The sequence below is a fragment of the Bos indicus genome, chromosome 17, assembly GCF_029378745.1.
Source record: "Bos indicus isolate NIAB-ARS_2022 breed Sahiwal x Tharparkar chromosome 17, NIAB-ARS_B.indTharparkar_mat_pri_1.0, whole genome shotgun sequence".
Lineage (NCBI taxonomy): Eukaryota > Metazoa > Chordata > Mammalia > Artiodactyla > Bovidae > Bos > Bos indicus.
Window position 1 is genome coordinate 39,593,628 of NC_091776.1, and position 23,444 is coordinate 39,617,071.

General features: G+C 41.1%; 1 protein-coding gene across 1 annotated transcript; it reads right to left on the reverse strand.

Moving 5' to 3' along the window:
• Window positions 1-20,360: 20,360 nt before the first annotated feature.
• Window positions 20,361-22,335, reverse strand: LOC139176710 (CDC42 small effector protein 2). The gene has a single exon (XM_070769160.1). The coding sequence runs from the start codon at window positions 21,791-21,793 to the stop codon at window positions 21,539-21,541; it is 255 nt and encodes an 84-aa protein (XP_070625261.1). The 5' UTR covers window positions 21,794-22,335; the 3' UTR covers window positions 20,361-21,538.
• Between the last annotated feature and the right edge of the window lie 1,109 nt (window positions 22,336-23,444).

The window sequence follows — 23,444 nt, forward strand, 5'->3', positions numbered from 1 at the left end:
CAAAGAAGAAAAGAGATCTTCATGACCCAGATAATCACAATGGTGGGATCACTCATCTAGAGCCAGACATCCTGGAATGTGAAGTCAAGTGGGCCTTAGGAAGCATCACTACGAACAAGGCTAGTGGAGGTGATGGAATTCCAGTTGAGCTATTGCAAATCCTAAAAAAAATGATGCTGTGAAAATACTCAATATGCCAGCAAATTTGGAAAACTCAGCTGTGGCCACAGGACTGCAAAAAGTCCATTTTTATTCCAATTCCAAAGAAAGGCAATGACAAAGAAATTCAAACTACCACACAATTGCACTCATCTCACACACTAGCAAATTAATGCTCATAATTCTCCAAGCCAGACTTCAATAGTATGTAAACTGTGAACTTCCAGATATTGAAGCTGGATTTAGAAAATGCAGAGGAACCAGAGATCAAATTGCCAACATCCATTGGATCATCAAAAAAGTAAAAGAGTTCCAGAAAAATATCTACTTCTGCTTTATTGACTATGCCAAAGCCTTTGACTATGTGGATCACCACAAACTGTGGAAAATCTTAAAGAGATGGGAATGCCAAATCACCTGACCGGCCTCTTGGGAAATCTGTATGCAGGTCAGGAAGCAACAGTTAGAACTGGACATGGAACAACAGATTGGTTCCGAATCAGGAAAGGAGTATGTCAAGGCCATATATTGTCACCCTGCTTATTTAACTTATATGCAGAGTACATCATGAGAAACGCTGGGCTGGATAAAGCACAAGTTGGAATCAAGATTTCCAGGAGAAATATCAATAACCTCAGATATGCAAATGACACCACCCTTAAGGCAGAAAGTGAAGAACTAAAGAGCCTCTTGATGAAAGTGAAAGAGGAGAGTGAAAAGTTGGCTTAAAGCTCAACATGCAGAAAACGAAGATCATGGCATCTGGTCCCATCATTTCATGGGAAATAGATGGGGAAACAATGCAAACAGTGGCTGACTTTATTTTTTTGGGGCTCCAAAATCACTGCAGGTGGTGACTGCAGCCATGAAATTAAGAGACACTCGCTCCTTGGAAGAAAACTTATGACCAAACTAGATAGCAACTTTAAAAGCAGAGACATTACTTTGCCAACAAAGATCAGTCTAGTCAAGGCTATGGTTTTTCCAGTAGTCATGTATGGATGCAAGAGTTGGACTGTGAAGAAAGCTGAGCGCCAAAGAATTGATGCTTTTGTGGTGTTGGAGAAGACTCTTGAGAGTCCCTTGGACTGCAAGGAGATCCAACCAGTCCATCCTAAAGGAAATCAGTCCTGAATATTCATTGGAAGGGCTGATGCTGAAGCTGAAACTCCAATACTTTGGCCACCTGATGCGAAGAACTGACTTATTTGAAAACACCATGATGCTGGGAAAGATTGAAAGCAGGAGGAGAAGGGGATGACAGAGGATGAGCTGGTTGGATGACATCACAGACTCAATGGACATCGGTTCGAGTAAGCTCTGGGAGTTGGTGATGAACATGGAGGCCTGGCGTGCTGCAGTCCATGGTGTTACAATCAGACACGAATAAGCAACTGAACTGAACTGAAAGCACTTTTACTTACCCAAGTGACTTGCTTCTTAATTTAAATCTTGTTTCTTAAGAACAATGACAATGAAAGTTTATCTTATTGTTCCAAAACTAAAGATATTCTTCCCTTCTGGCTGACTGATTTCCACTGCTGAGAAACAATGGCAGGTATTCTCAGAAATGTTAATTTAACAACATGGTGATAAATAGAAATCACTACTTCCCTCTCTCCAAGACCATAATTGGGTTAACAAAATAACAAAAGTCAAAGAGTCGGTGTATCTAATTAAATCAGACAACCTTCTATTTCAGTGAAAAAGTAATCAGGCCAGATGTTTAGCTCATTTACTCACTCAGCATTTGTTGGGTATTTGCAGTGTACCTATAGCTGGACTGGCTGTAAGTACCCTAAATTCTGGCAGGGTTATGATTATGATACTTCTTTCAAAATAAAACGAGTACCCATTTTCCAGTACAGCTAAGTCAGTCCTTACTGGACCTAATCTTTCTTCAGATATTAGCTATGAACTGTGAGTAAAATAAAATACAGTAATGATGTGAAGGCACTGGAGAGTTAAAAAAAAAAAAAGTAAAAGCAGGAAATTTTTGGAGAAAAGACAACAGTTGGAAGAAGATTTGGTCATGCTTGCATTTTTTATGGATTTTAACTAGCAAGCAGGATGAAGATGGCAACAAGTAACTGAAACTTTGATATAAAAACTCACGTATTTCTGGCTGGAAGAAAAAGAAAACAGTTCACAACAGCCTTAGGATCTAGAAAATAAGGGAATAGAGAAGCAGAGTGCATCAACACCATGTTATGTACATAATTTCTGTCAAAGTCTCTGGCTGCCCCACATTAAAATAGTGTAGCTAAATTAAAAGAATTGAAAACTGATTTGAACCTCCATCAAAAAAAAGAGTTTTAAGTTGAGTCCAAGAAAATAAATTGGGTACTTCTCTGATGGTCCAGTGGATAAGACATCATACTCCCAATGTAGGAGACCTGGGTTTAATCCCCAGTGGCAGAACTAAGATCCCATAAACCCCAACTAAACATGTGAGCTGCAGCTACTGATCCCAAGCACTCTAGAGCCTGAGTGTCACAACTAGAGAAGACTCTGCACCGCAATGAAGACCCAGTGCGGCCAAAATTAATAACTATATAAATACATAAATATTTTTTAACCTTGTTCCATTTTTTTTTAAAAAAAAAAACAAATTGATAAAACTCTCATAGCAGGAATATAGCAGAATTGACAGTTTCCATAAAGTAATTTTCATGAAGCTGGAAATAAAATCCAAAATTACTCAACATACAAACAGGAAGAGATGATACATTTTAAAAAGAACCATTGGTCTAGTATTTTACTGGTTGACTATAAGAGAAACATTGTAAAATATGTAAGATAATTATATACGATATTTTGGGAAGATATATAATGCATACATGCATCTACATGCATGCTCAGTCATGTTCGACTGTTTTATAACCCCATAGACTGTAGCCCACTAGGCTTCTCTGTCTATGGGACTTTCCAGGCAAGAATACTGGAGTGGGTAGCCATTTCCTCCTACAGGGGCTCTTCCCGACCCAGGGATCAAACCCACGTCTGCTGCATTGGCAGGCGGATTCTTTACCACTGAGCCACCTGGGAAACATACATGCATCTACCAACCCACAAAAGATATAAACCATTTGCAGAAATAAAGATCTATTTCTTTTTATTAAAAAAAAAAATAGAAAAAAAAGACAGTGTCCCAAAATTTCTCAAATTCGATAAAAGACAAATTTTCATATCGAAAAAGCTCAGGAAAACCCAAGCAAGAAGTAAACAAACAAAAGCAAAAAACAAACAAATTCATCCAGGCATATCATAAGCAAACTGCTGATACTGGACTTAAAGTCTTCAAAACGGCCTCAGGACAAATACCTATTACACACAGGTAAGCAAAGATTCAAAATTTATCACCAGAAACTATGGCAAACAGAGGTTGTGCTTCACTGTATTTTTTTTTTTTTAAACTTTACAATATTGTATTGGTTTTGCCATACATCAACATGCATCCACCATGGGTGCTGAAATAAAAACACTCACAACTAAGAATTTTATATGCAGTGAAAATATTCTTTAAATGTGAAGATAAAGGGACATTTTCATATTTTGTTAAAAAATATTAAGAGAATTTATTGCCAGTAAAGCTCCTCTACAAAAAAAAAAAGTCTTAAGTTTTATTCAGGCTGAGAGAAATGATATAGACTAAAACTTTGATCTTCAGAAGGGCGTTAGATCATTAGAGATGATGACTATCTGGGTAGATATAAAAATGTCTGGGTGAGTGTACTTGTATATACCTATATAACCCTAACAAGATATCAAGTAATATCATTATCCAAAAAGTTCCATCCTTCCCTTTCTGTGTCAACTCTCGCTCCCAGGAGGAAAACAGCATCCTGTGGTTTTCCCATCATAGATTAGCTTTTGCTGATTAATTTTTCTCTGTCTAGAATCCCAGTAAATTCAGGATAAGGTTTTGAAATCCATTTACTATCAAATAGTTGGGAAAAACCTTTTGATTTGTAAGGCCAAAGCACATCCAGCCTAATTGTTTGGTGGCTTCCTTCTTCAGCTGTCCCAGTTCAGTTCAGTTCTGTCGCTCAGTCATGTCCGACGCTTTGTGACCCCATGGACTGCAGCATGCCAGGCTTTCCTGTCCGTCACCAACTCCCGGAGCATGCTCAAACTCATGCCCATTGAGTAAATGATGCTATCCAACCATCTCATCCTCTGTCATCCCCTTCTCCTCCCACCTTAAATTTTTCCCAGCATCAGGGTCTTTTCCAATGAGTCAATTCTTCACATCAGATGGCCAAAGTATTGGAGCTTCAGCTTTAGCATCAGTCCTTCCAATAAATATTCAGGACTGATTTCCTTTAATGGACTGATTGGATCTCCTTGCAGTCCAAGAGACTCTCAAGAGTCTCCTCCAACACCACAGTTCAAAAGCATCAATTCTTTGGCACTCAACTTTCTTAATAGTCCAACTCTCACATCCATACATGACTACTGGAAAAACCACAGCTTTCAATCTCAACCCCTAAACAGTTCCCCTTGTTGCCCTGAAGAGGCTTTGGCTGTTAGGAAGAGAAATCCACCCTACCTCTGGATTCAAGTCAAAGTGTAAAGAGTAAACTCCAGACTTTTGGCAGATAAAGTAGTAAAACACACCTCCATTACTAAGTTTACAGTCTTGAAAGAAGAGAGTCATTCGAGGGGATAAAGCTGAAGATATAGACAGATGCTTAGTGTAGACAGGTTCCTGGAGGAGAGAGCATATGGTGTCAAAGGACAGACTAACCTTAAATGTTAGAAATGGCATCTTATCTCCTGAGACTGAAAGAAAGAGAGTAAGACTGAAGAGGAAATAAAAATCCTTTAGAGTAGTGGGCTCAGGGAACTAAGTACCTAACTTTATTAAATGACAATTAATGCAATCAAAACAGCTGAACCAGGAGATCCAGGAGACCCAGGCGTTAATTACACATGGTTTGAAGGTAAAAACAATTAAACCCTATAAACCAAACAAAGCAAAGTGATGCAAATGCAACAAAGCAAATGCTGTAAAATAATGCTGGATCCCTATTTCATTCTTTTTTTTACATTCTTACATTTATTTATTTTTGGCTGCAGTGTGTCTGTGTTGCTGCTTACCGGCTTTCTCTAGTTGCAGTACACAGTCTTCTCCTTCCAGTGGCTTCTCCTGTTACAGAGCACGAGCTCTAGGCATGCCAGCTCAGTAGTTGTGGCAGACGGGCTTTGTTGCCCTGAGGCGTGTGAGATCTTCCCAATCCAGGGATCAAACTAGTGTCTCCTGCATGGTAGGCAATTCTTAACCATTGAACCACCAGGGAAGTCCTCTATTTCATTCTTTTTTTTTTTTTTAAACAAACATTTATTTCTCACAGTTATGAAGGTTGGTCAGCTCAAGATCAAGACATTGGTAGATTCTGTATCTGTTAAGGGCCCTTTTCTTTTTTTTTTTTTTTTTTAAGTTTTGTTAATTGTGTTTTTTTTAATATAAATTTATTTATTTTAATCGGAGGCTAATTACTTTACAATATTGTATTGGTTTTGCCATACATCAACATGAATCCGCCATGGGTGTACACGTGTTCCCCATCCTGAACCCCCCTCTCACATCCCTCCCTGTACCATCCTTCTGGGTCATCCCAGTGCACCAGCCCCGAGCATCCAGCATCCTGTGTCAAACCTGGACTGGCGATTTGTTTCATATATGATATTATACATGTTTCAATGCCATTCTCCCAAATCATCCCACCCTCTCCCTCTCCCACAGAGTCCAAAAGACTGTTCTATATATCTGTGTCTCTTTTGCTGTCTCGCATACAGGGTTATCGTTACCATCTTTCTAAATTCCATATATATGCGTTAGTATACTGTATTGCTGTTTTTCTTTCTGGCTTACTTCACTCTGGGTAATAAGCTCCAGTTTCATCCACCTCATTAGAACTGTTTCAAATGTATTCTTTTTAATGGCTGAGTAATACTCCATTGTGTATATGTACCACTGCTTTCTTATCCATTCATCTGCTGATGGACATCTAGGTTGCTTCCATGTCCTGGCTATTATAAACAGTGCTGCGATGAACATTGGGGTACACATGTCTCTTTCAATTCTGGTTTCCTCAGTGTATGCCTAGTAGTGGGATTGCTGGATCATAAGGCAGTTCTATTTCCGGTTTTTTAAGGAATCTCCACACTGTTCTCCATAGTGGCTGTACTAGTTTGCATTCCCACCAACAGTGTAAGAGAGTTCCCTTTTCTCCACACCCTCCCCAGCATTTAAATTTCAGTTAGATCTAAATTCAAAGAACTATAGAAGTATTAGAATAAAATAATTACTGTGATATAGGAGTCCATTGCCATATTTTTAAGACTAAAACATGTCATGAGAATGCCAAACAACATTTTTAAGAAAAACTCCAGCACTTTACAGACCCCTTCTTCCTGTACACTCACTCTGCCATCTAGGCTGTTTTTACAGGTTACGGCAGACTTCACTGAGTTGGTGGGGACGGTAGCTAAGCTTCAGAGATGAACACCTGACCTGTGAACTGAAACAGAAGATAAACTGCCAAGGTTAACCACATAGCTGCTTATGGAGTGCTCCTCACTGCCCTCACCTTAGTGCACTGTAACTCACTTAAGTACTCCGAAGTTCATTCACCCAATGGCACTGAGATCCCACTGAGAAAAGAAGCAAAAGAGATAGAAACAACAAGAGTGGAGGCACTTTTCGCTCTGAAGATGCTCAGTTTCTATGAGCTGCCTTGATTGCAAAGAACCTTCCATCTTGAGACTTTCCACCTATCTTCTCCAGGATGTCTTGGGTCTTCCTATCCACATTCCTCATCCTGGAAATAATTCAGTGGGGTCAGAATAATATTCAGATGGTCCCTGACCTTTTGTGACCAAACTAAATATTCCTCCATCCTTTCATTCCTTCCTTCCAATTTATGCCATTATAAACACAATGAAATCAAACTTCTGCTTGTTAGTGGCTCACAAAACAGTGGCTGCAGCTCTGAACATCTTGTTTTCTTTCTGGAAAACTGTTTTAGAAGTTATTTTTAAATTAAGGGATTAGAAACATCCATACCTCATGTGGACTGCTTCTTACTTCAGAAAAAAATGTAAGTTACAACAAACATGAACGGTGGGCAGGACAACAGAATCAAGATATATGATCTCGGGTGCCCTTTGGAATTAACTTTATCATCTTATAAAACCCTATAAGAGATGACTTCTCACCTGACCTCCTGAAATTTCTGAGCTCTGCATCTGCCTCACTTAATCACTGAGTCAGCCTTGTACCAGCAGGTTTTGTATTTGCTTTTTCTTTGCTGAACTTCAGGAACCTGTCTAAGAAGGTCCAGGGTCCAGCCTCTCTCTTGAACACTGTGAGAAAAATCAGATGTTAAAGCTGCCCTTCATATCACTTGATGGGCTGTCCTTCCTCCCTTGATTTTGGGCATTCCTAAGGTGTTTTGTTGGAGAAGGCAATGGCACCCCACCCCAGTACTCTTGTCTGGAAAATCCCGTGGACGGAGGAGCCTGGAAGGCCACAGTCCATGGGGTCGCTAAGAGTCGGACACGACTGAGCGACTTCACTTTCACTTTTCACTTTCATGCATTGGAGAAGGAAATGGCAACCCACTCCAGTGTTCTTGCTTGGAGAATTCCAGGGACAGAAGAGCCTGGTAGGAGGCCGTCTATGGGGTCGCACAGAGTCAGACACGACTGAAGTGACTTAGCAGCAGCAGCAGCAAGGTGTTTTGTTAGAGAAGGGACAAAAAGCCTGTGCATTCAATGCTGTAACATTTTGAGAAAAGAATTCTCCTCAGTCTTTGCTGACTCGCAGAGCACGTGGTTAGCTGCCCCTGGACCACAGCTCAAAGGCATGTCCAGGTCATGATCAGTTCTTCAATCCTGGTCATCCATCCTAGTGAACTCAGTTCAAAAGTGCACTGGGACGACCCAGAGGGATGGTATGGGGAGGGAGGAGGGAGGAGGGTTCAGGATGGGGAACACATGTATACCTGTGGCGGATTCATTTTGATATTTGGCAAAACTAATACAATTATGTAAAGTTTAAAAAATAAAAAAAAACCCTTCCATGCTTTAAGCAGATAAGAGTCTGAGCAGATCTTTGTCTTAAGATCATTATCTCATCCTGGCTAGGCCTAGAGCCTGTCATACAGAGTGAAATAAGTCAGAAAGAGAAAGACAATTGTCATATAATATCACTTATATGTGGAATCTAGAAAAATGGTAAAGATGAACTTATATTCAAAGCAGAAACACAGACACAGATGTAGAGAACAAATTAATAGATACCAAATGGAAAAGGGGGGAGGGATGAATTGGAAGATTGTGAATGACACATATACAATATTGATACTATGCATAAAACAAGTAACTAATGAGAACCTACTATACAGTACAGGGACCTCTACTCAGTGCTCTGTGGTGACCTAAATGGGGAGGAAATCTAAAAATAACAGGAGATATATGTATACATACAGCTGAATCACTGCTGTTCAGCAGAAACTAACACATTATAAAGCAGCTATTCTCCAATAATTTTGCGGGGCTCCAAAATCACTGCAGATGGTGACTGTAGCCATGAAATTAAAAGACGCTTACTCCTTAGAAGGAAAGTTATGACCAACCTAGATAGCATATTCAAAAGCAGAGACATTACTTTGCCAACAAAGGTCCGTTTAGTCAAGGCTGTGGTTTTTCCAGTGGTCATGTATGTATGTGAGAGTTGGACTGTGAAGAAGGCTGAGCGCCAAAGAATTGATGCTTTTGAAATGTAGTGTTGGAGAAGACTCTTGAGAGTCCTTTGGGCTGCAAGGAGATCCAACCAGTCCATCCTAAAGAAGACCAGTCCTGGGTGTTCATTGGAAGGACTGATGCTGAGGCTGAGACTTCAATACTTTGGCCACCTCATGAGAAGAGTTGACTCATTAGAAAAGACCCTGATGCTGGGAGGGATTGGGGGCAAGAGGAGAAGGGGATGACAGAGGATGAGATGGCTGGATGGCATCACCGACTCGATGCACATGACTTTGGATGAACTCCAGGAGTTGGTGATGGACAGGGAGGCCTGGCGTGCTGCGATTCATGGGGTCACAAAGAGTTGGACACGACTGAGCAACCGAACTGAACTGAACTGATTCTCCAATAAATATTTCTTTTAAAGATTATTGTCTCTTTTAACTGTTGCTTCCTGAGGAACAGTTTCCAGCTGATGGTGCTACGTGTGGTCAATAGTTATGATATTATAGACAAATTGTTGTTGTTCAGTTGCTAAGTTGTGTACGACTCTTGGGGTTCTCACAGCTAGAATGCGGGAGTGGTTTTCCATTCTCTCCTCCAGTGGACCGTGTTTTGTGAGAACTCTTCACTATGACCCGTTGGTCTTGGCTGGTCCTGCACAGCATGGCACACAGCTTCACTGAGTTATGCAAGCCCCTTCCCCATGACAAGGCTGTGATCCATGAAGGGGTATAGATGAATATTCTTCCCTAAAGGCCCCTTAAGCTGCACTTTAAGGACAGTGGTCAAAGCAGCTCCTAATGCCTCTAGTTGACCAAACTAGGAAAGTGAGGTGGAGCAGCAGAAATTTCTGGCTGAAGTCATGAGCAGATTAGGAAAAGCAAATATACCTGAAGTCTTTGACCCAAGAGCCTATGTCACACATGGTCACAGGCTTTGATTGTCACCAAGGCTGCCTTACAGGCACACAACCTGCTCAGTCACACAAGGTCCCATCAGATGTGTTTGGAGCTGGGTCATGCTCTGCTGTCACCACCTTAAATCCTTAAATATTTTTGAATAAGGGCTCTGCATTTTCATTTTGCATGGGACCCTGGAAATTATTTAGCCAGATCTTTTGTCAGTTCTTCTATGCCATGAGGCAAGAATAGAAAAGGAATAATCAGGCAAAGTTAAAGCAGTCGATGATCCATTAGGGCTGTGGGAACCCTAAGATTCTTCTCTCCCTCCCCAGCCCCCTTTACCCAGCCCGAGCCATTTAGCACATTTTAAAATTATGCCCATCGACTCCTCAATTGCAATCTGCTTTGATTTCAAATAAGAAACAGAACAATAGTAAAATATAAATTCATGTCTTTTTTTCACACTCACTAGAAAGATCCATTTTATGTAAGGGAACTGCAGAGTAGAAATGGACTGTAGCATGAGGTCCTTGGAAGGAGACCAGGAAGGAGAGACTCTAAAAGAAGTGCAGGTGGCTTTCCAGAAAGAAATGAAAAGAGATCTTCAACACTTAGGAAGGTGTAAATGCACAAAGAGGATGACATACCCAGAAAGTGACCCAATTCCCCTCCTGCTGGCAGAATCAGCTCTGTTCCATGATGCAGAATCATGACCAAGGGGTATAAGATGGTCAGGCCCTCATACCAGCTTTCTGAGAAAATAAGCCATCTTGCAGGATGAACAAATAAGAGTTTTTGTCTTGGGTCAGAAAGGAGAGGAGATAGCAATTTAGCAAATGTAACTCTGACTTTTCCCAAGGCTCACATGTGCCACATGCAAGTGGAAGAGAAGAAATAGAAAGGGAGAGCAATTCGTCGGCAGGAGGATTATTCAGAGTGGGTGTTGGATATGTGATGGGGAAGGCAGGAAAGATGGAAGTCATGTCAGCCAGGAGGATCGAGAAAGTTGGGAGGGTGAGTACAGAAGCAAGGGGGTGCCACCATTAAAAAGAATGAAATAATGCCATTTTCAGCAACATGGATGGACCTAAAGAGTGTCATACTGAGTGGTGTAAGTCAGACAGAGAAGGAAAATTATCATATGACATCCTTTGCATGTGGAATCTACAATGATACAAATGCGCTTGTTTACAAAACGGAAATAGACTTACAGACTTAGAGAATGAACTTATGATTGCTCTAATGAAAGATGTGGGGAAGAGATAGTTAGGGAGTTTGGAATGGACATGACACACGGATATATTTAAAATGGATAACCAACAAGGACCTACTGTATAGCACAGGGAACTCTGCTCTATGTTTTGTGGCAGCCTGGATGGGAAGGGAGTTTGGAGGAGAATGGATAAATGTATATGGGTGGCTGAGGCCCTTGGCGGTTCACCTGAAACTATCACAGCATTGTTCATTGGCTATACCCCAGTACAAAATGGAGAAGGCAATGGCACCCCACCCCAGTGTTCTTGCCTGGAGAATCCCGGGGACAGGGGAGCCTGGTGGGCTGCCGTCTATGCGGTCGCACAGAGTCGGACACGACTGAAGCGACTTAGCAGCAGCAGCAGTACAAAATGAAAAGTTAAAAAGGAAGAAGAAAAGCAAGCAGGCTTCAATGTCTCAGACAATAGTCTGGGAAGGAATAGCACTGAGGTGACTGCAGGTGTCGTGAACAAGCTCCACGGCCTCAGGTGACCCGGGAACCCTCATGACTCCCATCTGCAGAGTACATGAAAGTTTGATATATGCTACTTGGTTTCTCTTAATTAAACTTCTTAATTAAACTTTACAGCAAAACTGCTTGATTTTTACTTCAGATGACCTCAGGAGTGCTGGAATAGAGAAATGTACCACCAGGAATTATTCCATAATAGCAATTAACTGCAGGAATTCATGAAACAGATGTACTGATTCCAATGTTACACATGATATTAGTCACATTCAAAAAATCTTAATACAAACACTTTCATCCTCCAGAGCAGCCAGTATCAGCTCTGAAGAAGTCATTTCAATGCTGACATGATAACTATAGATGCTACAAACAGTGGGAAGACCAGCAGACTGGGAATATTGATTCTGGGTATAATCCCATGTCTGCCTCAACCAAACTACAGGACATTGGCCAATCATAACCAGCAATCTCCCCTGAGAAAGAAACATTTAGACCAGTAGTCCTCAAGGTGTGATAACACACCTAGCAACATCAGTATCACTTGGGAACTAATCAGAAATGCAAATTCATCCAACAGCTACCAAGTCAGAAACTCTGGAGGCTAAACCTGAGTTTTCACAAGACTTCTAAGTGATTCTGATACATGCAGAGCACTGCAAACTACTGAATTTTATGAATTTTCACTTTCCCATCAGTTCAAAAATTCTAAGCCTTGTCATCAGAATCATCATCAGAATCATCATCCTCAAGTAGTGTACATCAAGAGCTTACCCTGTGACCCTACCCCTGCATGAAGCACTTTATGTAGAATAATCCATTTAATTAGCAAAATATCCTGGCAGGTAAATTCTATTAACATCACTACTTGGCAAATGTGCTCTGAGAGGGTCGGATAGCTGCAATGACATGCACCACCAAGATCCTTCTTGTTCCTCCAGCAGCAGAAGCCGTCCTTCCCAAGAAGACATCCTCTCCAGGGAATCCCATATCAAATAATGAATCACGAAAAGGTTTAAAGGCCTGACCCCACCATGGGACAACTGTGACAGGCATGTGTATTCCACCCAGAGCTCCCCATGGGGTCGGCCGAGCCTTTCTCAAGCCTGCATCACAGTCTGACTTCTCTACCAGTCTTGCACACTTGCAATTCCGAATTTCACCTAGGTCCATCCCTAAACACTGTGCACCCCAAGCTTCTCAGCATCTGCTCCTGGAAAACCTTTTCCAACAGTAACTGAGTAAACGTTGGAAGCCAGTGGTTGGTGGAGCCAGAATTCTAACCCAGCCAGAGGGACTCTCGGCCTTCGGCTCTTAACTACTTATTATGCTGCCCTGTAATTTGTTACTCAACTGGCTTATAAATTAGTGGCTCAAGCATTTGAACATGAAACCTTATAAACAATTTAAGGCTACGTTGGATGGCCCCAGGTGGCCCCAGGTGACCCCTGGCTTGTACTGAGTGAGCCCTCACTTGATCTGAGAATTTCTGATGACCAGTGTTCCATTGTGTCATGTTACCTCCCAACTTAAGGAAATATTCACATATTATAATACCAAAGAGATAAGATCTTTAGGTAAACTACATAGGAAACATTTGGCACGAAGTCTAGAACATATTACAGTTGATACTACAGAAATACAAAGAGACCACAGTTATACACCAAAAAAGTGGATAACTTAGGAGAAAAGCATAAATTTTTAGAAACATACAACCTGCCAACCTTCCTGAGACACGAAGGAACAGAAAACCTGAACAGACCAATAACAAATAAAGAGATTGACTCAGGAATCAAAACCTCCCAACAAAGAAAAGCCAAGGAACAGGCGGCATCACTGGCAACTTCTACTACACATTTGAAGAGTGACTTTAATCCTTCTCTCAAACTCTTCCAAAACATAGAAGAGGAGGGAACACTGCCAGATTCATTATATGAGGCCAGTATTACCCTGATATCAAAGCCAGATAAAGACACTACAGGAATAAAAGAACCACAGGCCAATGTCCCTGATGGATGCAGGGGTGCAAAAACCCTCAACAAAATATTACAAACCAAACGCAGATGCACACTAAGAGGATCACATACCACAACCAAGTGGGATTCATCTCTGGGATGGAAGGACGGTTCAACATGCGTAATTAATGTGATTCACCATATTAACAAGATGAAGGGTAAAGAGCACATAATCATCTCAAACAATAACAGGAAAGGTATTTGATGAAATGCAACATTCTTTCGTGTAAAAATTCTCAAACTAAAAACAGAAGGAATTTATGTCAACATTAGAAGGCTATATAAATATGAATCCACAGAGCTAACGTCACATCACATTCAGCGGTAAAAAACTGAAAACTTTCTGTCTTAGTGATAAAATGAAAAGACACCCTACAGAATGAGAGAACATATTTGCAAACCATAGATCTGATAAGGAGTTAATCTCCAATATACATAGACTCCTACAAAAAGGTTAATAATTTGACTAAAAAAAATGGTAGGATTTGGACATATAAAGGACACATAAAAGGCTAGATGGAGAAGGGGGGACTAAAAATTCCTGACATAGAGAATATATGAGGAAGGGAATCGTGTTTTAGAATAACAAGACACGGAATGTGCATGACAAACACAGAATCATCTTTACTTGGCTAGGCTAAGAGCAGAATGTTTAAAGGGGAATAAGAGAAAACTAAAAGAGAAAAGTTGTAAGACCAGATGGTGAGGCCAAAGAGTCTGGACATTAGACAATGTTCACGTTTTCCAGCAGGGAAAGCATGTGCCAACCTCTGCTTCTAGAAGAATTTATAATGGGAACAAGGAAAGGCTGAAAATGGAGCCCAAACAGGAGGTCACCACAGAAATAACAAAGACCTGACCCAGGCTCAGGACCTGTGCAAGGGAGCGATTATTTCAGTCAAAGAACAGCTAATCCAGGGCATGGGGGCAGGGGGAGCATGGGCATTGGCAAAGAATATCAGACAGAGAGAAGAACTAGACTAGGGGCGGCCTGAGAAGGCAAACAGAAAAGCTTGGCTTCCTGGCCCCTGTCCAGCTCTGGCGTTACTTATTTAAAGATTTTTTTCCAACATGGACTATTTTTAATGTCTTTATTGAATTTGTTACAATATTGCTTCTGCTTTATGTTTCTGTTTTTTGGCCCTGAGGCATGTGGCATCTTAGCTCCCCAACCAGGGATCCAACCTCCACCCCCTGCGTTGGAAGGCAAAGTCTTAACCACTGGACCACCAGGAAAGTCCCTCCAGCTCTGGCTTTAGATACACCACAGCACCTCCCCAGATCCAGAGCCCCTCATTTATTAAAAAAGAGAAGTGAGGCAACTGAGAAGCTCAACTGTCTCCTACTTTGCAATCTTCTGATTTAATATGATTGCCCAAGAACAAGCCTTTGTATGTTCTTTTTTTTTTTTTTTTCCAGTTCTATTTTTTTTATTTTATTTTTTAACTTTACAATATTGTATTGGTTTTGCCATATATCAACATGAATCCGCCACTGGTATACACGTGTTCCCCATCCTGAACCCTCCTCCCTCCCTGTACCATCCCTCTGGGTCGGCCCAGTGCTGGTTCATGAATCTAATTATAATCCACTTTGGCCACCTGATGCAAAGAATGGACTCATTGGAAAAGACACTGATGCTTGGAAAGATTAAAGGTAGGAGAGGAAGGGGACTACAGAGGATGAGATGGTTGGATGGCATCACTGACTCAACGGACATGAGTTTGAGCAAGTTCTGGGAGATGGTGAAAACCAAGGAAGCCTGGTGTGTTTCAGTCCATGGGGTCACAAAGAGTTGGACATGACTGGGTGATTGAACAATAACAATGAAATATCTATCAGTGCTGAAGACAGGTGGGATGTTTCTCTTGTAGAAAGGGTAATGATTTAATTGCAAAGTAGATTCACATGAGAATTTCAAAACTGTCACTTCAGACAGTGATTTATAACTAGATTCATGAACCATTCAACAGTCTCACAGATACAGCCGCTCTTCATTTATTTAATCTATTACTGAGCACAGCTGTAGGTCAGACGTAGTGACGTGTGGAGAATCTGATGGATGGGGACTCTTCCATTTTGGAGTTTACAATCTGGGGGAAGCAAACAGACATATACAAACTGCCAGTCGCACCATGAGAAAACACCACAATCATAGCAGTGCAGGTATCTGATTTAGGTGGGGAGGTAGAAATTGACAAGTCTTCCACAAGAAAGAGGTGTTTAGGCTGAGACTTGAAGGATGAGGAGTCGGCTGGACCAAATTAGGGAGAAGAGCTGGGAGGGGAGGTACATCTCCCCTCTCTTGCTGTCAGTCTGCTAAGGGCTGATGCAAGATGCGTCCTGCAGGAGTTTGCTTCCGGCCAGGATGCACGGGGAAGTGATGCACAGTCCAGCAACCCCAAAACCACCCTCGACCCCTGCAGGAGGGCCAGCAGAGGGAATGCCATCCCCAACCCACCAACATGCAGGGTTGCACCCTCAACTCCTTCTAGATCTGATGATCCCCACAAAACTCCTTTCCTCTTCCCTCCAAGGCTAACATGAAAGTTACCTGGATCTTGGAATATTGTTTTCATTCATTCCTTTTCTTAAATATCATTTATCTTGAAAATAATTAAAAAGTAAAAAATGCCAAAAGTAATAAGAACTACCCAAAGTATTTGTAGACTGTTTAAATGTTATACAAAGTTCAATATTTAATAATTAACATTTAAGTTAAATATTACACAGTGTAGGGCTCCCTTTTCCACCACTTTCCCTGACATTCAATCCTGTTGCTACAACTCTCTTTCCTGTTGACACATTGGGCATTTCCTTCTCAATTTTATTCTGTTTACTCAGACTTGATTTTATTTTGCAAGCAATATTTCACATCACATTTCAAATGTAAAAACTTGTCATTGTGCACATTCCCAAGATGTAAATATAATATTACTTATTTTCAGAAAGGGAGACCAGCTACCACAATTCAAGGGGAAAAACAGTTCTGCCATAAGCCCAGTGTTTTCCTCATAAGGGTTTGTGAAATAAAATTCATATTCTATGGCAAAACAAGAAAAATATAAACCTAAAAAATTCCTCTCTATCTTTTGGTGTCTCTCTCCCCCTGGTGGCTCAGTGCGTAAAGAATCCACTTGCAATGCAGGAGATTCAGGAGACACAGGTTCAATCCCTGGTCAGGAAGATTCCCCTGGAGGAGGGCATGGCAACCCACTCTAGTATTCTTGCCTGGAGAATCCCATGGACAGAGGAGCCTGGTGGGCTATTCACAGGGTCACAGAGAGTCGGACAAGACTGAAGTGACTGAGCACGCTCCTCTCACTCTGCATTGCGGATCTACATTTATGCATCAACCAGACTTCACCCATTGGCAGAAATACATGCTCAACCAAGAACGGCAATATTCTTGCAGCATCAACAACGCAATTTGTTAAGAGACATTTCTTCTTGATCTTGTAAGGGGTCACACGACTCACCATGATGACACTGAGATCTGGATTGTGTAAATTGTCAATAATACATTCAGAGTGAAGTAAGTCGGAAAGAAAAAAGTATCAAATATTAAAAGCATGTATATGGAATCTAGGAAAATGGTACTGAGGAACCTATTTGCATGGCAGAAACAGAGATGCAGATGTAGAGAACAGATTTGTGGGCACCGCAGGGGAAGGAGAGGGTGGGATGAATTGAGAAAGTAGCATGAGACATATACATTACCAAATATAAAGCAGAGAGCTAGAGGGAAGTTGCTGTATGACACAGGAAGCTCAACATGGGGCTCTGTGACAACCTAGAGGAGTGGGATGGGGGATCGGAGAGGGGTTCAAGAGGGAGGAGACATAGGTACACTTATGCTGATTCATGCTGTTGCATGAAAGAAACCAACACAACATTGTAAAGCAATCATCGTACAATTAAAAACACATTTTAGAAAATCGTAATAATATGTCATTTAATGTATAGCACTCTGTCTTAAAAAACTTATTTAATTGTGTGCTGAATTCTAATGGGAGGAATAGTTATCAGGGCTTTCTGAGAGGCTCTTCCGGGTTTTGACCCTCAAATTTGGCTCAAATAGAATTTTCCATTTCATTCTTAGATCAACTAATTTTTTGACAATGAGTTTTAGAATGTAAAACCTCTCAACAGATTCTGAACTGATGGAAGAAGATTTACTTAGACAGCAAGTTTACCAGAAAGCATCCAGGGAGACCAACAACCAGACACTTGGAGTCAATCAATTTCTTCTGCCATAATCTGTCCTTAACATAGACACATAACTCAGACAGTAAAGAATCTACCTGCATGCAGGAGACACAGGTTTCGATGCCTGGGTCAGGAAGATCCGCTGGAGAAGGGAATAACTCCAGTATTCTTGCCTGGAGAATCCCATGGACAGTGGAGCCTGGCGGGCTATGGTCCATGGGGTCCCAAAGAGACGGACAGGACTTAGTGACTAACACTTTCACTTTCATAATATTAACACCCCAAATTGTATTTAGAAGAATCGAGTTTAAGATTTGAAGTGCAAGAAGTTATTGTAATAATTTTCTTGGAAAAGAAAGGGAAATTAAATATATTTTAGTATAATAAATGGTTAGTTTATAGCCTTTGCTTCGTAAAAGAATGTTAACATACTTGGAAAGAATTAAGGCAAGTACGGTGAATGAATGAAATAAAAGCACTGGAAACTGATCCTATGCCCAATATACTCAATAAGAACTGTTTAGTTCCGAGATGTAAGAAGCAGAAAAAATTTAAGAAGAAATATCAGTTTGTGAACGAACAATACACATATAATGGTGGACCTTTGTTGTCTGTTATGAGGAAAGAAAAATGAGAGAAACACGGGCTCAGTTATTATTAGGAAAAAATTAGGTTAACAAGCAAAGTAAATTGTCAAGCAAGCTTCAGTGCAGATAAGCAAGCAAGTGCACAGTCTTCTACCTGCTCTTTCCAATATTTCTCCAGATTCCTCTCCTCTTTAATTCTCAATAATCAAACTAAACTACACCACACCCCAAATCCACATCTCCATTTGTAACCAAGAAAAGCCACTTTAATTGTTCAGTTCTCAGGAAGACAGAACTTCTTAAATATTTGGGGGGGATATTTATCGTTTTACTCTGAGAACAGCAAGTCTTGGAGTTTACAAGGTTTACATCAGAGCTTTGAGTCTAAGTTTTCCTCTGCATCAGGAGGAAATAATCTGCCATTGCAGAAAGCTACCACCAGAGGGAGAATGTGAGCCATAAAAAAGGGGCAGGGCCGGCAAAACGCCTTAGTTGTTAAAAGAGCAGGTAGAAAGAGATATAACCGGTAGTCTGACACAAAGCCCCTGGATATTCTTTTTTGTGGTTGTTTTGTTTTGTATTGATTTGATTATTATATTTATTAACTCTCCTCTCTCTTTTTTGGAGCTCATGTCAGTGATGAATCTTTTTTATACTTTTATTTTTTTTTTCTTTTTTTCTTTTTTTTTCAAAATCAAATACTTTATTATCTACAAGCCAACACTGAACTTACTTTATTCAAGAATGAACACAATGTACAAAAAAAGTATGCTTATATTATAAAAATATGTCAATTTTATCTCCTGGGTGCTGAGCAGAAGTCATTTTAAACAAAATCAAGGCAAACTTGCTTTCTATAATAGAACTGCTATAATTTAATAACAAAAGTGAGAGCTAATATATACTCACAAAGTATCTTTAAAGGCCCACCGATAATGCTGCATCGGAAATGCTGAACCCAATCAGCATAGTTCACATTTCCACTCTATGCTCACTGGCACCACCTCACGCCTACATCACAGGAAAGCACCTCTTTTAAGAATGCATGTCATTAGTTAACAGTTGTTAGCACATGTTTCAGCAAAATATTAATATTAACAGTCAATTCTATTTAGCTTCAATTTTCAAATGAGACACATTGTTATCGGGAGCAAATGACATCCCAAGGTTTAAAAACTTACTTATCAATGGGGGAAAGTGGACTCCCTAAAAAAACTGTGTCCAAGGTTAGTATCTTAAAAGTCTTGGTAATTTTCTTGAGTCGTTATTGGCACCTTCCTTGGCATGTGTTCCTGCACACAGTGGGGCTACTTGTGCCTGCCAGAGGCAGCTGCAGAACAATTAGAGGCTGAAGAGCGCAGCCTTTGGCTTACCCTGGAGACAAGCTCCAGTGCTCACTGGAGAATTTGGTCCTTGGAGAATCAGGAAAGCGAGCGATCGAGAAAAAGAATAAAGTCAAATCATCAAGTAGGGAAAAGGGACCAGGGCTCCCTGTACTGTTCTAGGAGTTACACAATTATAAACTCTGTACTAAAGTCAAAATAGAAGTAGGCTAGCATTATCACTGACAGCACTAAAACAATCCATCGTATTTAAAGAGCGTGCACACTGCAGCGTCCGTCAGGACCCTGACTGCCGGTCAGAATGACACTGGTGGTCAAGCAAAACCCAGAATGTAGTATCAACACAATTAATGACATTAAATGAATTCAAGTTTAGAAGTTATTAAACTGCAAAATGCCTATTCTGATTGCTAAGCATAAATTTTTTTCTTGACAGATTCTCTTGAGATTGACATCTACAGAGATCAAAACTGTAGAAATAAAGGACTGAATAATCTAGTGCCTGCAGTACAGGGTAACTTAAAAGAACTGGGGGAAGAAATCCTGCCATGTTTTACCTCTATAACCCAGTATTTATTCACTTACCTATTTATTAAGAACTTGTGACTAAGGTGAAGAGAACAGATCTAGATCTCTCTCTCTCTATGCAGTTACCTAATTCCTTACTGTTTTCTTCCAGTTAAGCCCATTTCCTGCAGGATATGGGCTAAACTGGACATAGGATTTTAAATTTCTAGTGGAAACCAAACCACTACCAGGCTTAGCACTACACCCTTAGGAGGAGCGTTTATAGAAATACAATTTGTGAGGAACACACACTTTGAAGCCCAAGCATTCTTGGCAATACCTTAAGTCACCACGCAGCTTGTTCTCACGGGCAACAACACAGCCAGATCAACCGCTGCTCCTGGCAACTTCCACTGTCCCACAATGTGAACATGGAGAGGCCACGGACTCCAGACGCCGTGCTTAGAAGTAGAGGCTAAGAAACTCAACAAACTGCTACTGGAAGCCAACTGGATACCACAGTATTAAACAAGCAAAAACTGAGACCAAGCACACAAAGAAATGAACAAAGAACATGATGCTCAGAGTCAGACTGGATGAGGGTATTACCACACACTCAATAGATAAACACACTTGTTTACAATCCCAGGTCCTTGCTCGCAAATAAATAGATCGAACATTTACAACAGAATGAATGCCTTTTGAATGCAAGCTTTTCTTTTATTATAATTCTAACTAAATAAAAGTCATACTTCTAAAATAGCTACAAGTTGCCTTTTTCTGTGAAACTGATGTGACTTGGTGCCACAGCTCACCTTTCTCTAATAGCAGCAGTATCATCCACCCATGGCAGCCAGGAACTCTCCATCTGGCATCCTGTGGGGTCCCACACAAGCAACTTCATAAAGCATGCAGACACTACTCTGCTGCAGTTTCATATGAATAGAAATGATCATTGTGCTTACAGGTCTCATACGTTCCAAAATATACAAAAATGGTGTAAATTAACAAATAAAAGCAGATCTTTGCTTACCAATAAAATCAATAAGGCAGAGGGGTTGAAGGTGGAAAGAAAAATGTGGGGGAAGAATGCAAAACAGTGCCAGCATTCACAAAAAAAGATCATGCTAAAATCAGACCCATAAAAATCAAGAATTAAGCCACAATCCAAAGAACTCTGTCCATGAGTCCAAAGGCATGCATGCCAGCTGAAGGAAATGCAGGATTCTTCTGACAAGTTTCTTCAGAGCAGAACAGGAACGTGTCACTGGAGCAGTCACAACAGGGTGAACAAGACGCCAATCACGCTTCTTTTTTTGTAATGAGGAGAAGTCCGGGGCTATCCGGCCTTTGTGTCCACCAGCTGCATCTGCACGTTGGCGGCCATGCCACCCCCGTAGCCTCCCTTGGACTGCATCTGGTTCTGAATGGAGCTGACAGAGTTCATCCCACTGAACAGGTCACCTGACCCCACATGAGCTGTGTGCACGAAGTTTGTGGGCTCTCCAATCATACTTCGGTCAATCCGCCGGCGCCTCTTGGGTTGAGGCTGTTCTGCGATACAGCAGTTGAAACACAACCAGAATTCACTCATGCTGATAGTCCAAGTTATAAATGAGCACCAATGAAGTTTCCAAATCTCAACTCGGGAAGCTTCACAAAGCACGCTTCTCAATGCGATCAACGTCCAATGATGCCAAAATAATAACTTTATTACTTCTCTGTACTTGTTCCTGGAAGTTAAGTGTCTTTTACAGTCAATCTAATAAAGAAAAGGTCAGATTATTTCCTTTCTTTGTTTCTGGTCTACAGAGACTTGCTTCTGAACCACCAGGAAAAGTATAAAAATTGTTGTCTTGACTCAGGGCCTCAACAGGTGGTCACTCACTCCTTTCAAAAGAGCTATCTCTGGGTTGAGAACATTCCGTATTATGCATACAGATGACTGCAGACTCACTGTCAGTGTTGTTCCTTGATGGTTTCTGCTCATTTGGGTTCGAGGTTTTACTCAAAAATCCACACACTCACAGCTGGTCCTATCCGTCCGCCAGTCTTGAATCCGGAACAGAGTCTGGAACCCTCTCCCAGAAGGAATGGAAGAAAAACCAAAGCCACGGTCCGCAGGAGGATGTCGCCCAGACCTGAAAATGGAGCCGCAGGCTCAGCCCGCAGCGCACGGCGGGCAGGGCCGAGCCGCACTCGCCCCGGAGCCCTAGGAGGTAGGGGTTCAGGGCGTCGGGCCTCCGCCCCAGGGGCCGCGAGGGCGAGGTGGGAGGCCTGGGGCGCGCCCCGGTTTTTTTATACTTTTAATACCAACATGAATGTCTACAAAATATGTTATTGTTTTACATGTTTTTAAGCTTGATTTGGTATCACACTGAATATATTTTCAGCATAATGTTTATTTAATATATTATATATTAAATATATATTTTATTTAATATATTTATTCATCTTTGTAGATGTAATGTTAGTTAATTCCTTTAATATGCATTTATTACATTCCTTTGTGTTGATACACCAGAGAAGGCAATGGCACCCCACTCCAGTACTCTTGCCTGGAGAACCCCATGGATGGAGGAGCCTGGTAGGCTCCATGGGGTTGCTAAGAGTGGGACATGACTGAGTGATTTCACTTTCATACATTGGAGAAGGAAATGGCAACCCACTCCAGTGTTCTTACCTGGAGAATCCCAGGGATGCGGGAGCCTGGTGGGCTGCAGTCTATGGGGTCGCACAGAGTCGGACACAACTAAAGCAACTTAGCAGCAGCAGCAGCAGTGTTGATACACTACAATATCTACATCCTTTGCCTATATCCAAGATGGACTGTTTTTTAAATTTTAAATTTATTTATTTTTAATTGGAAGATAATTACTTTACAATGTTGTGTGGGTTTCTGACATTTATCAACATGAATCTGCCATAGTTGAGAATACCTATGTCCCCTCCCTCTTGATTTTCCCTCCCACCTCCCACCACATCCCACCCCTCTAAGTTGTTCCAGAGCACTGGGTTTGAGCTCCCTGCATCATACAGCAAATGTCACTATCTAATTTTGCATGTGGTAATGTAGACGTTTCAATGCCACTCTCTCAATTCACCCCACCCTCTCCTTCCTTCACTATGTCCGCAAGTCTGGTCTCTGTGTCTGCATCTCCATTGCTGCCCTGCAGATAGGTTCATGAGTACCATCTTTCTAGACTCCATATACATGTGTTATATATGATATTTGTTTTTCTCTT

What these genes read in the sequence shown, in the direction of transcription:
- LOC139176710 (XM_070769160.1), bottom strand. Translation starts at nt 21,793, where the DNA reads ATGAGTGAATTCTGGTTGTGTTTCAACTGCTGTATCGCAGAACAGCCT.